This window comes from Triplophysa dalaica, chromosome 7 (assembly GCF_015846415.1).
Source record: "Triplophysa dalaica isolate WHDGS20190420 chromosome 7, ASM1584641v1, whole genome shotgun sequence".
Classification (NCBI taxonomy): Eukaryota; Metazoa; Chordata; class Actinopteri; order Cypriniformes; family Nemacheilidae; genus Triplophysa; species Triplophysa dalaica.
In genome coordinates, this window is record NC_079548.1 from 21,934,023 (window position 1) to 21,948,324 (window position 14,302).

General features: G+C 44.5%; 1 protein-coding gene across 1 annotated transcript; it reads right to left on the minus strand.

The window, feature by feature from the left end:
- Positions 1-8,161: 8,161 nt before the first annotated feature.
- Positions 8,162-13,433, minus strand: LOC130426312 (tRNA-splicing endonuclease subunit Sen54-like). Its single transcript, XM_056753014.1, has 11 exons — positions 13,335-13,433; positions 12,513-12,671; positions 12,229-12,292; positions 12,012-12,095; positions 11,788-11,886; positions 11,159-11,211; positions 10,941-11,045; positions 10,287-10,864; positions 9,820-9,880; positions 9,585-9,698; positions 8,162-8,411 (listed from the first exon to the last, which is right to left on the minus strand). Exons 1-11 carry the CDS (start codon positions 13,394-13,396, stop codon positions 8,264-8,266), a joined length of 1,527 nt encoding a protein of 508 aa, XP_056608992.1. The 5' UTR covers positions 13,397-13,433; the 3' UTR covers positions 8,162-8,263.
- Between the last annotated feature and the right edge of the window lie 869 nt (positions 13,434-14,302).

A 14,302-nucleotide genomic window follows, 5' to 3' on the forward strand; every position in this document is an offset into this window, starting at 1 on the left:
GAGGACTGCGCTCAGCAGTTTTTTGACGGCGAACTAGACAGTGGCAATTAACCACATTTTTTTCACGCCGCGACTCGGCCGCCTACAGGCCTCCGAGATCTCACGTGACGTCTGCTTCCCTGCAACCCAGGACCCTTTCGACATCGGCTCCGGTTCCTGTGCCCCCACAGGCGGCACCCCGGAAGCAGAGGTCGAGGGGGAAACCTCCACCCCGTCAGCAACCTCCTCGCGAGAAGGGACACTGACGGGAAGACCCCAGGGAGAACAACATCGGGCCCGAACCTTCACAGCCACGGCTCTGATCGGTCGGTACGGGACGACTCCTGCCTCGTCACCAAAGCCGGGCCCTTGTTAGGGCTTGGCGCCCACTTACTCACTGAGTTTTCTGTTCTCCCCGGGTTTACTTGCAGCCGATCGCACACTCCACTGGACTGTGCTCGGCGAACCGACCTCACACCCTGGCGAGGCGTGAGGTCGTACACATACGACAGCCGTCACCACTCTCAAACCGACAGTGCGTGCCGTTGTCCCGCCAGGCAGGTAAGCAGGCGGAGCAAAAACCTTCCCTCCGGGGACTCCCCGCGACATGGTTAGCTCCGCCAGCCGACGAACCACCCCCCGTGGGAATGATGAAGCAGACCGTCCCCTTGGTCACCCTGTCACAGTCCCTGGGAGCTCGAGAGCTGCCCACACTGTCTCGCTGGCTAATGAGGGCGGTCCGTCTTGGTTACTCGATCCAGTTCGCCAGAGACTCACCCAAGTTTCGGGGCATCATCTCTCCCTCTGTCAGAGGCAGGGACGCCTCCGTACTTCGGGTAGAGGTCACCACCCTTCTGGCAAAACAGGCATCGAGTTCGTCCCTCAAAACCAAGATGTTCAGTGGGTCACCACCCGCACTTCATCGTTCCCAAGAAAGACGGCGGGTTGCCCCCAAAGGCTGCGTACCCTGAACAGAGCACCTTCACAAGCTGCCATTCAGGGTGCTCACACAGAGGCGCGTCCTGACATCTATGAGGTGTCAGGATTGGTTCGTGGCAATCGACCTGAAGGACGCTTACTTTCATGTCTCGATCCTCCTCGACACCGGCCGTTCCCACGGTTCGCGTGCGAGAGGCGGGCATATCAGTACAGAGTCCTCCCTTTCGGTCTGTCCCTGACTGCCCTTTCTCCCTGAGAGGAGGAAGGCGAGCGGGTACTAAACTATCTCAGCGACTGGCCTATCTTGGCACACTCGCGAGATCTGTTATGTACACAAAGGGACCTGGTGCTCCGGCACCTAGGTCGATTGGGACTCCAGGTCAACCAAGAGAGGGGCAAGCTCTCCCCAGTGCAGAGCATCCTCTTTCTCGGTATGGAACTCAACTCTGTCACCATGTCGGCACACCTGTCCGCAGTTGTGCCCAACCAGTGTTGAACTGTCTGAAATGAACATTTTAGGCAGACAGCGGTCCCCCTGAAACAATTCAGAGGCTCCTGGGACACATGGCGTCCTCGCGGGCTAATACCCCTCGAGTTGATGCACATGACACCGCTCCAACACTGGTTTCAGAGTCGAGTTCCGAGGAGAGCGTGGCACACCGGCAGCAGGCGCATGGTGATGCCGCCCTGCTGCCGACGCACCATAACCCCTAGTCTTTATGACTTTTTCGACGGACTCAGGTCCCTCTGAGCAGGTTATGAGGCAGGTGGTGGTGACGACTGAAGTCTCCCTGCAGGGGTGCGGTGTAGTGTGCAACGGGCACGCAGGTGGGGTGTTGGACGAACCCCCGCCTGCGCTGGCATATCAATTGCCAAGAGTTGTGGGCTATGCTACTTGCACTGAGCAGGCTACGGCCTCTCGTGCGAGACATTCACGTGCTGTTCCGAGGACAGCACTATAGCTGTAGCGAATACAGATCGTCAGGGTGGCGTTCGCACACAGCAGCTAAACACAACTTGCTCGACGCCTCCTCCAGTGGAGTCAACAGGTGACTCGTTCCCTGCAGGCCACACACCCCGGGCAAACTGAACTAGACAGCCGACGTGCTTTCTCGCCAGTTTATGCCTCGTGGAGAGTGGCGACTCCACCCCGTGCAGTCCAGCTCATTTGGAGGCTGTTCGGGTAGGCCCAGGTAAAACCTGTTCACCTCCCGTAACACCACCATTTGCCCGCTTGATAGTCCCTGCCCTCGGCACGGATATCCTTGCGCACAGCTGGCCGCGGGATGGGCGGAAGCACACCTTCCCCCCCCCAGGAGCCTTCTTGTACAGACTCTGTGCAAGGTCAGGGAGCAGGAGCACCAAGTGTTATTGGTTACACCACACCGGTCTAACCGCACTTGGCCTCAGAGCCGATGCTCTGGACAGCGACTCCCCCTGAACCATTCCCCTGACAGAGGACCTGCTCTCTCAGGGGAAGGACACGTTCTGGCATCCCAGATCAGACCTCTGGAACACCCATGTCTGGTCTCTAGACGGGACGAGAAGATCCTAAGATGGCTACTCCCCCTATACGGCTGAGACCATCACCCAGGCTAGGGCCCCATCTACTAGGCGGTTACACGCCTCTAGACGGTGCCTCTTCTCGTCCTGGTGTCTTTCTCAACGAGAAAGACCCACTGAGGTGCTTGATCAGGATTGTGTTCCCCTCCTCACGAGACTGGAGACTAACATCTCCCTTCCACACTGAAAGTGTATGTAGTCGCTATTGCCACTCATCACGACTCAGTCGGTGGAAAGTTTCTAGGGCAACACGACCTGGTTACCAGGTTCCTAAGCAGCGAGAGGGCGGAATCCGCCTCATCTCCGCTCCATACCCTCTTGAGACCCTAAGTGGTCCTGGGGAGCCTCAGGGCCCCCCCAAAGAGCCCCTCGGAGGTTCCGATCTTCCTCATAGAGTAAGACGGCCCTCCTGACGGCGCTCACTTCCTTCAAGAGGGTAGGGGACCACCGAGCATCCTCCGTGTCCCTGGATTGCCTTAAACTCGGCCCTGGAAACTCTCACGTTATCTTGAGACCCAGGCCCGGATGCGTGCCCAAGAAGTTCCCACTACTCCCTCCGGGGCCAAGTGGTGAACTTGCAGGCGCTCCCCATAGGGGAGGAAGACCCAACCCGATTAGTGTTGTGTCCAGTACGTACTGGACCGCACGCAGAGCTCTGAAGCTCTGACCAGCTCCGTGTCTGTTGGAGGACAGCAGAAGGGGAAGGCTGTCTCCAAACAGAGGCTGGCGCACTGGGTCGTGGACGCCGTTACGACGGCATTCCGATCTCAGAATCTCCCATGCCCATTGGCAGCGAGGGCTCACTCCACACGGAGTTTAGCCACCTCCTGGACACTGGCAGAAGCGCCTCTCTAGCAGACATCTGTAGAGCTGCGGGTTGGGCTATGCCCAAACACCTTCGCAAGGGTTAACAACCTTCGCGTAAACCCGGTGTCAGCCCACGTCCTGCGTGGCAACATGTAGGACTGGCATCCGGGGGGGCGTATGCCTGCGAAAGCACCTTTCCACCCTCTAACAGGTTGGGTCAGTGTGCTATTTACCTTTTCTTCTTACCCGAACACATCGCTAAGAAACTGGTACCTCACCAGCCTCCCTTCTTACCCAGACACTGGTTAAGAATAGGCATTCCATCCATCACCAAACAAGCACCCCCTGGGGGCTGGCTGGGCAGAGCAGCCTTCCCCCTTAGGCCGGGATACCATGTGAGCTATCACAGATAGCTCTAACCGGACCTAGTGCTACCGGACGTCTGTAACACCCCCTCCGTGGGTTGTTCCGTCTGATGTATCCTCATGAGAATAGTTCCCACTCTTGGTAACCTATGAGCTTCCCCAGGTGGGCCTCCACCTCGCGGTTAACTACTCAGTCCGCACGTTCCATGCGTTCTCCTCCAAGGACGAGACCATACCTATATCCACCATATTCCTCCCCACGGGTAGGAGGTGGCCTCTGTAGCGCTTCTCTGATTAAGAGTCGCGCTTACCCGGTGTAAACTGATCTGGACGGCCTCTCGCCTATAGAGAGCTAAGGCCCCGTCCGTGAAAGTTACCGGTCAAGGCTGTACCCATCTTTCTCCAAGAAAGCTCTGGAACCCCCCGACCACCACACTGGAAGGTTACAGTCTCACGAAAGTTTCGAGATGACACGCCCAGGCTTGTTACCGTCGCTTCGCTAGAGATTGTGACGCGATACAGCGTTGTGGCGTTTTCCATAGGCAACCCCATCTGTCGTTCTCGACACAACGTCGAGAGACCGACAGAAAGGGAACGTCTTGGTTACGTATGTAACCTCAGTTCCCTGATGGAGGGAACGAGACGTTGTGTCCCTTATGCCACGAACACGTATCGTTTTCTGCTGCAGTTTGAGAGGTCTCAGGCTCTTCAGAACAAAGGTAAGTGAATGCTGCACGCCGGCCTCCTTTTATACCGGATTTCCGGGGGCGGAGCCCGGCATGCAAATTGCATTCGCCAAATTTCATTGGCCTTTTCTATAGTAGTCAGAGTTGATTGGTTCTCAAGGGCGAACCCCATCTGTCGTTCTCGACACAACGTCTCGTTCCCTCCATCAGGGAACTGAGGTTACATACGTAACCAAGACGTTTTCTTTTATTTGGGAAGCTCAAAACGGCGTAACCAAACCCGCTCGTCAGAGGTAGTTTTTTGCCCATTACTCAGATTTCGCTCTGCATGTAAAGTTGACAGGTGTCATGACGAGGCATCGAGTCCACCCTAGAATTCGGTCCACTTTAGGACCCAGAGTGATTCTATTGGCTAAAAGAACGTCTATTTGGGTACTCTTTTTACGCCAAATTGCAATTCTTACAAAATGACATTACGATACATATTTGCTAAAATTACCATTAGCGTCTTTTACATTAAGTGCTTGCTATGCTAGTATTAACAGTTGAAAGAAAAAGTATGTGAACCCTTTGGGCTTACTTGGATTTCTTCATAAATTGGTCATAAAATGTGTTCTGATCTTCATCTAAGTCACAACAATAGAGAAACACAGTCTGCTTAAACTAATACCGCACAAACATTATACGTTTTCATGTTTTTATTGAACACAACATGTAAACATTCATAGTGCAGGGTGGTAAAAGTATGTGAACCTTTGGGTTTAATAACTGATTGACCCTCCTTTGCCAGTAATAACCTCAACCAAACGTTTCCTATAGTTGCAGATCAGACCTGCACAACGGTCAGGAGAAATTTGGACCATTCCTCTTTACAAAAGTGTTTCAGTTCAGCAATATTCTTGGGATGTCTGGTGTGAATCGCTCTCTTGAGGTCATGCCACAGCATCTCAATCGGGTTGAGGTCAGGACTCTGACTGGGCCACTCCAGAAGGCATATTTTCTTCTGTTGAAGCCATTCTGTTGTTGATTTACTTCTATGCTTTGGGTCATTGTCCTGTTGCATCATCCATCCTCTGTTAAGCTTCAGTTGGCAGACAGATGGTCTTAAGTTTTCCTGAAAAATGTCTTGATAAACTTTGGAATTCATTTTTCCATCGATGACAGTAATCCGTCCAGGGCCCGTGGCAGCAAAGCAGCCCCAAACCATGATGCCCCCTCCACCATATTTCACAGTTGGGATGAGGTTTTGATGTTGGTGTGCTGTGCCTTTTGTTCTCCACACATAGCGTTGTGTGTTCTTTCCAAACAACTCGATTTTGGTTTCATCTGTCCACAGAATGTTTTGCCAGTAGTGCTCTGGAACATCCAGGTGCTCTTTTGCAAACTTCAAACGTGTTGCAAGGTTTTTTTTGGACAGCAGTGGCTTCCTCCGTGGTGTCCTCCCATGAAGTCCATTCTTGTTTAATGTTTTCCTTATTGTAGATTTGTCAACAAAAATGTTAGCATGTGCCAGAGATTTCTGTAAGTGTTTAGCTGACACTCTAGGATTCTTCTTCACCTCCTTGAGCATTCTGCGCTGTGCTCTTGCAGTCATCTTTACAGGACGACCACGCCTAGGGAGTGTAGCAACAGTGCTGAACTTTCTCCATTTGTAGACAATCTGTCTTACCGTGGACACATGGACATCAAGGCTTTAAGATAAACTTTTGTAGCCCTTTCCAGCTTTATGTAAGTCAACAATTCTTGATCGTAGGTCTTCTGAGAGCTCTTTTGTGCAAGGCATGGTTCACATCAGACAACGCTTCTTCAGAACAGCAAACTCAAAACTGGTGTGTTTTTTATTGGACAGGCCAGCTTTAATCAACACATCCAATCTCATCACATTGATTGGACCCCAGGTTGGCTGACTCCTGGCTCCAATTAGCTCTTGGAGAAGTCATTAGCCTAGGGTTTCACATACTTTTTCCACCCTGCACTATGAATGTTTACATGTTGTGTTCAATAAAAACATGAAAACGTATAATGTTTGTGGGGTATTAGTTTAAGCAGACTGTGTTTCTCTATTGTTGTGACTTAGATGAAGATCAGAACACATTTTATGACCAATTTATGAAGAAATCCAAGTAACCCCAAAGGGTTCACATACTTTTTCTTTCAACTGTATATGAGGCTATAGGTAGTGAAATCAAACAAATCTTGTTCTTAAAAAAAAAGCTAGCCCTAGCACTTCACAACATTCCGAACATTCACAAAAATGTGAATTTTTATAACAGTCGGGGTCCTAAAGGGGACCTCGATACTCAACTCAACTCAACTTTATTTATATAGCGCTTTTTACAATTTTCATTGTTACAAAGCAGCTGTACATGAGACACATTGAATACAAGTATGAATTCTAAATTCTAAAGCAGCCCCCCGGGCAGGCAGATAGTGCAAAACAATAAGCAAACGGTGGTGAGGAGCCCAAAACTCCCATCGAGAAAAAAAACCTCAGGGGAACCCAGGCCCAACCAGGGGATTCCAGTTCCCCTCTGGCAAAAGCTGCTGCCTCTGCACAAGCTCAACAGTGCTTGCACAACAAGGCTTAATAAAAATATAAAAATTAAGGATTTAAGATTATCATTAACAATCTAATAGCATTTGAAATGTTGTAGGAAAAACAAAGTTGTCGCGTCCTTTTTCCAGCTCTATCCTCTTAGCTCTTGTCAGGTCACCGCTTCCCATTCTCAGCTCTGCCATCAGGTCTGGGCATGAACTGCATCCTGCGGTAAACTTGGAACAAAGAGACAAGACTGGCTGAGAGTAGAGTACTGTTCTGCACTCTTTGATGCAACAAGTACATAATTTGTAGTTGGATGTGTTCCTGGTTCCGGTTGATCTAAATAATGCAGCCTAAATCCTCTGAGGATTAATATTATGGAGGTGTAGTACCTCATGTCACGATATCTCATGACACCTGTGTTCTCTAAGTTTTGTTTATGTAAGCATGTCTGAAAGCACAGTAGTAAAAGTCCCGAACGGAAGTAATAGTAAAATAACGCATAAAAGTCTCTCGAATCATGCAGTTGATGTAGGAACGTCAAAATCAAGAACTAAGTTGCATATGCAGGTATTGGGGACACGAGAAGAGATATAAAAATACAGCGTCTGACTGTTTTCCGGCTGCATTTTTAATTACTAAACAGACTATCGACGATGACGTCACTGGACGCGAGAACCTTCCGTGTAAACGCGGTTTTCTGTGTAGCTGGTTTATAACTATGCATGTAAACGCGTGAAAACAGGTTCTTTTTAAGCTGGTTTTTGATAGATATATGTTTATTTTCTGCATGTAAACGTGCACACTGTTTCAGAAGGTGAACACCAATAATTCAACAAGCTTCAACAACTCTGACGTCCCACAGATGCGTCTTAGTACATTCTTTGAAAGATACAATATAAGCACATGACATCTGAATCATTGCTTTATTAAGTGACCGCTGGCAACATTTAGGCAACGTGCCAAACATTGACCGTTCCAAATATCACTGTAACTTCATATTGCCTTGGTTTACCTGTATTCACATAGATGGCTATTATTTATTTAGATTCGCTTAAGTTGCAAAATGGATTCAAGAAAGAATAGTCATCTATGTGAATACGGGTAAACCAAGGCAGTATGAAGCAGAAAAATACACTAGTCCATAAAAACAAAGCTTGACCATTGAATGAACCCGGATTGACAAAGTAAGTTAATAAGGTTGCTTAAACTACGCTGGTGTAAAAATGACATGCAGTGTCTTCTGGTGTTGGTTGTAACAGTATAAACGAAGCATGCCACAATTCTTTTTACTCTTTAATAAAATCACATGAATACCCTGAGATGAACATTTATGCAATAAGATCCAATTCAGATGAAATGTGGATGCGTTCACTCCTAAAAGTTTAATACACATCAGAGGGCAGTCTGAAGTTCTTGAAGCAGTAAAAGGAGATGTCTCCGTGATCCACCACCGCAAAAGTCACTGGGACATCTCCACTTTGGCAGGACAACTGCTTCATGATGCGCAGATCAGGTACAGGGCCGTCGAAACTGTGAGAGGACAACAATGAGTGCTGCTGAAATATTAAAAAAAATGTATAATATATGGTGAAGCCAGTACTGAGTTGTGAGCTGAGTGCTTCATTATAGCCCTATTATTGATCTGTATTTTTAGGTAAAATAATATAATAATTAAGTCAGACCGGTACAACTACACTGACAAAAAATGATTATGTGCCTGAGAAGATTTTATGAAAAGACATTATTAAAATGTACTTAATAGAATTATGTTCCTGTTTTAAACAAAACATTTGAGATAAAATAACAAAAATCTCCGGAATAAATTCTACTAATTTTGGTTATTAAGATTTTAATTATTTTGTTTGAGTAGTTTTAATTAAAGATTTATTTTGTGACAACATAAATCATTTTTGTAGATGTAACCGCCTTGGCAGTTGATCTGTTGTTCCCAGCATGCCTTACATCTGAATGCATTAGGAGATTAATTTCCAGATTAACTGTCATTTTAAATGTTTTTCAGTAAAAAGAAAGATTTAGTGTTAGCGTTTTTTGTTCATTTATCTTTGATTTAGGAGAGCTTTGGTATTATTTTTAAGTTTGGGTTACCACTGTTGAGAAGAGCGGTGCTTATGCCTAGGATGAGGGATGTTATATGATATTGGTCATGAAGTGTGTGGTTTCACTTATTGAGTTTATTGAGCTGATCTATGTTGTAAAAAAATATATTTCAATTTGGAAGGAAGTGAACCATGAAGTTTGAGTTAGACGCATGTTTTTGTTCAATGTAATATTTTTTGTTTACTTAGTTATATTTACATTAATGTATTGAATAAGTAGAATTGACTTCGGTCTGGTTAGTAAATTGCACTTGAAATATAGTAGCACATTTTACTTTTATACATTTACATTTATTGTTCTATTAAGTAAAATCCACAAGTTCTTTTTTCAGTATAGTTTAAATACAGTAAATGTTTAATCCTTATTCGTTTTCATTCTAAATAAATCACATATTTACTTAGCCATTGCTATTGTCTGCATTCACAGATATAGAGTGTGATTCTTGTGTTCCAGCTTTGACAAGACAAAATCAACATAATGAAATGCTTGTTCTACCCCAGCAGCAAACACTGATTGTGTGCATCATGATATATGTCATAACTCAAGAGACTCTCTCATATGAAGGCATTGTGTCCGTGTGTTTACCTGCACACACACATGCGGCTGTAGGGCTTTCCGGGGTGGCTCTTTTTAAATTCGGCCACCGTGTCCGGCTGGTAAACATCAAAGCTAATCTTCCACTGGTCAGCTGGGGGTGTTCTGAGAAAACACATGCGATAGTGACAAATGAAAAATGGAGCTGTCAGTAATAAATGACATTACATCAATATGACGTGTTCCTCAATGGCTTACAAAAGAACAGACAGTGAGTTATATATACCTGGAAACACCCTCCGACCAGCTTGAAGGTTTGATAATGCTGATCCGCTCCATCACTTCACCTGCGCAAACAACAGGATATACAAAATGTTTAGTTATAACTTTTTCCAGTTTTATTGATTTGTATATGTATTTTGAATTTGCCTTTATTTGTTATTTTAATTCAAATTAATGTTCATTTTTAGCTATTTCAATGTCATTTGAAAACCTGGATTTTTAACACAGTTGTCATGTTGTCAGCCTTTCACATTGCTGTTGAATGACTTTATGTCACTCCTGAGGTTTTATTTTTGTTGAAATTCAACAGACACTGCACTGAAACAGCCACAATACACCTAGATACGTGGATTTGAAATGAAAATGTGGAATGGTCTCTTTATTTTTTCCACGGCTGTATATTTGTGTTATTTACATCCATTCCTGATGTTAACCGTTATAAAGGGAAGTTGATGGAGTGTGCGTTCTTACGGTGTGATGTGCACTGGCCAGGCTGAGTCAGAGGCGTCACCTCCCTCTCCCACAGGTGTGAGGGTCTCTGCTTCTGCTGTTGTCTCCTCCTCTCCTCCATCAGCTTGATATACTCCGCCCAGTTCCTGCAGTCCCGTACCTTGGGGTCACGATTAATATCCCTGTGGTAGCGATCTCGATCTCTCTGGCGGTCCCTTTCCCGTCGTGACAGCTTCTCTTCCTTCACGTTGAGCCTTCTCAGCCACTGAGTCATGTGACAGTCGCCCACCTCCAGAGCTCCAGGCAACAGGCTCGGGTCCGGAGACGCCAGACAGGCCGAACGTGACCGTGAGCCCAGGTCTGGGAAAGAGAGCTTTTTGAAGTCCCAGCGAGGAGCTCTGGTTTGGGACTGTGCAGATGGAGTCTGGATACGCTCTTCCCTCCACCATGTCCTTTCAGAAGAGTCTTCTGGAGCTGGAAGTGACTCCATGAGCTCCTCCAGAGGCTGATCTGGAGTAGTTTGGCCTGCTAGTGACTCATTGGTTTCACTTTGGTGTTCAGCTGTTTTCTTCTCCAGCGACGACGTGCTACGGTTGTCGCTGAGGTCACATGATGGAGACAGTGATTATGAAGAATATTAAAGGGATTTTGTGAGTCGAGTTAGTTTGCGTGTACCTGGAGACGGGACTCTGACTGCGTTTCCTCTTCACCGGTTTTCTCTGTCTACTGTCTACTGATGCTGGCAGATTGAGCTGTCGCTCGTATACAGATGGTACTGAACTGTGTGAAAGATGACGCTTCTTAATAGAAATCATTCGTAATACTTTTTATACACCTGTACACAAACTTGAACGAAAATGTATATTACAAAATAAAAGTTGACACGTTATTACCTGAGGTCAAATCTGTTCACAACATACCCCAGCCTTTTCAAATGTCCATAAACCTATATCAAGGACGATAAATAACACTCATAAATGTTTAAAGGTGCACTCTGTAAGTTTTCTTCTTCCTGGTGCCAGGCGTCTTGGACCTCATATAGACCTCATACAGACACCTGTTGCTGCTGTTTCATACTATCTATTGCTTGTATTCGCCTATTTCTGGTGTGATTTAAAGGGGTCATATGACACGGCTAAAACGAATATTATCGTTTGTTTTAGATGTAATTTAATGTGTATAAATGATTTAAGGTTCAAAAATATTTTATTTTCCACATACCGTGCATGTTCGTATCTCCTCTTTGCTCCGCCTCTCAGAAACACGCAGATTTATTACAAAGCTCATGGCTCTAAAAAGCGAGGTGTGCTATGATTGGCCAGTTAACCAGTGCGTAGTGATTGGTCGAATACTGCAAGCGTATTTGTACCATATGACCCCTTTGAGTACTGCTGATCTCATCGTTTATGGATCAAAATAATTGTAAGCATTTGACAAAATAATTGTCTTAAGAAAAAAATCACAGAGTGTAACTTTAAGAATTGTTTCTCAATAATGTCTCAAGAAGACTACAGAGACTTACCTGATACTGGTGAAGAGTCAGAGTTTCGGAAGAGAGGAATCGTTCATATCCCTCCTGGATGGACAAGGGAAGATCATGGTAGAAGACCTGCACATTACCCTGAATCCAGCAGAAAATATTGCACAGATACAGAGAAGAGAGGACAGGTGTCAGGTGGCACTGCCTATTTGATTCATTACAGGGATTGATTTTATTTTAAATATTTAGAATATTAAAGATCTCACACATTCCATGAGGTAGAGCGCCTCTTCAGCCTGTAGGCACTGCTTTCCTCTATCTGAAAAACCCATGGAGTGCCAAAACTTCCCCTGGAAAAACCAACAGATGTATCACTAAAATGAGATTACTTTTACAACTTTGACACAATGCAATTTGTAAAACACGCTATAACAATCATTTGACTTGATTATATAAGATGAAAGATGTTTGACATTCACTCACTGCTGGTGACTGCAATTCCACTTGTCTTTCTTCAGGGACCCACACAGCTTTCACAAGATTTCCCCTATTCAGACCCATAAGAAAATGAACACAATACATTTACACTCAAATATGTGGCAGATGCTTTTATAAAAATGTGCATTTAGCACATAATGTATATTGCTGTGGAGTACATAAAAACGTATACAAAAGTATTTACTTTGAAGTATGCAAATAAATGTATTTTTTTGTAAGATTGACTACAGTGTCTACTGTATGTATCATTTGTGAGATGTGTTACTGACAGTCTCTCGACTCTCTCCTCCTGCAGCAGCGTCCAGTGTTCATCCAGACTCTGCTGTAGTCGAGTCCTCTGATGCTCAGAAGCATTAGGCAGAAAATCTTTTTGACCCTTCACTGGTATCTTGTGACTTCGGGATCTTGCCTGAAACAGTTCTGATGGACTGCAAGCGAAACATGTATTTAATAAACACAAAGTGTACAACATTATACAGTCTCTGACATTTGATCTCACACTGCACTTGTGGTTTATGAAGTTTTGATATTGTGGTCGCAATACACTGGACAGTTTTGGACATAGCCAGAAATGTTTTGGCTCATATTTGTCAGATGATCTAATGAATTTGAATGTTTTTTAAGATAAATGTTTGTATTAAATGTGTGTCTACATCAGTCACACCGCTTACAGGGTTGACAAACAAACTGCAGACTTCAACTTTAACACGTAAACAATTAGTATTATTTTCATCTAAATTTCGTTTTGAAACCACTTTCTCGGTAAACATTATTGAGCATTCTGAAACCAAACCACGCCGCTACAGCACGTCAATAACACAGAAAGCTGAAGTAATAACATAGAGGTGGGATTTAGAACTACAGTATTTAATATATATATTCATATATTTTATAATACGAGTGATTATATCATGATTTATTTTATTCAAGCAGTTATCTGCCTTTTCTTGACGAGTGAAAGTTTGCTGTGAACACGCACGCGCAGCGAAGTGCTGCTGTAACGAATATTAATGTAAGACTACAAATGAATGAGCTAAGTCATCTAACTTTTCATCCTTAATTCAAATAACGTCATTAATGACGAAAGTTACCTAAGAAGCTCCTGAAAGATCTTGTGTTTGTGAGCATCTGCCGATGTTTCGCTGTCTGCCATATTTACTGACGCCGCTGCGTGTTCATGGTCCTAATGCGCAAAGGGTTCGTGTCCACACATGCAATAGACTGACGTCACCAGTAGATGGAAGCAAAGTAATGTTGAAGACAATGGCCTTTAATACTATTCAGTCCATTTCGTATGTATTCTGATTTGTATGCAGACATATTGTGCTCATTTATGCATTGTAAACATATCATCTATGTATTTTTCTATTGATATTCAGTAAAAAAGGCTACATTTGCAAAATACAGTACCATAAAATTCTGACCATCTGAAGCATTAAGCGCTGTGGCCCATTTTGCAATACTTAGGTTACTTTATTAATTTCACAGATTATTCATTTATCCTAAACGATTTACAAATGTGGGAGCACACACTGTTGTTTTTACTTGTTTTCACTGTTAACCACTGTAAAGTTAGATTAGTGACTGGTTAAATCTATATGAAATGGTGGTGTTTCTTGAAAATGAGCTGGAAAATGTACTGGTAATTTTCTTCCAGTACATATTCCCTTCATGTTCGCATGTAGAACACATGTGAAACTGTAATCTTTTAACAGTGCAGAGAGAAATCCGAAGGTTTTACAATAGATTCTGGTGTCACATCATTTTAGTGTTATAGATATAGTCTTAGATACAGGATTTCAGCCATATTGTAGAGGGCAATGCTTTTTTTATTGATTCGAATGAATTTACAATAGTTTAGAAATCATTTCTCATAATTGACACCTATTTGTCTTAGTTCATAATGTGATATAATATGGTTGCACCATTGAACTCTTACATGCTGATGAGGTCATGTGACAACAGCACGAGTTATATTCAAAATAACACAAAAACATAAAAAATATAAACAATTTCAATATGTATACCTAGATGGTCTACTGCACTTGTCAAAATGTAT

Excerpts from the sequence above, each read along its gene's own strand:
- LOC130426312 (XM_056753014.1), bottom strand. The coding sequence starts at position 13,396 with ATGGCAGACAGCGAAACATCGGCAGATGCTCACAAACACAAGATCTTT. Across the intron at positions 11,046-11,158 it reads GTGAACAGATTTGACCTCAG|TTCAGTACCATCTGTATACG; the intron begins GTAATAACGTGT and ends TCTTTCACACAG. Across the intron at positions 9,699-9,819 it reads TGGTCGGAGGGTGTTTCCAG|AACACCCCCAGCTGACCAGT; the intron begins GTATATATAACT and ends GTGTTTTCTCAG.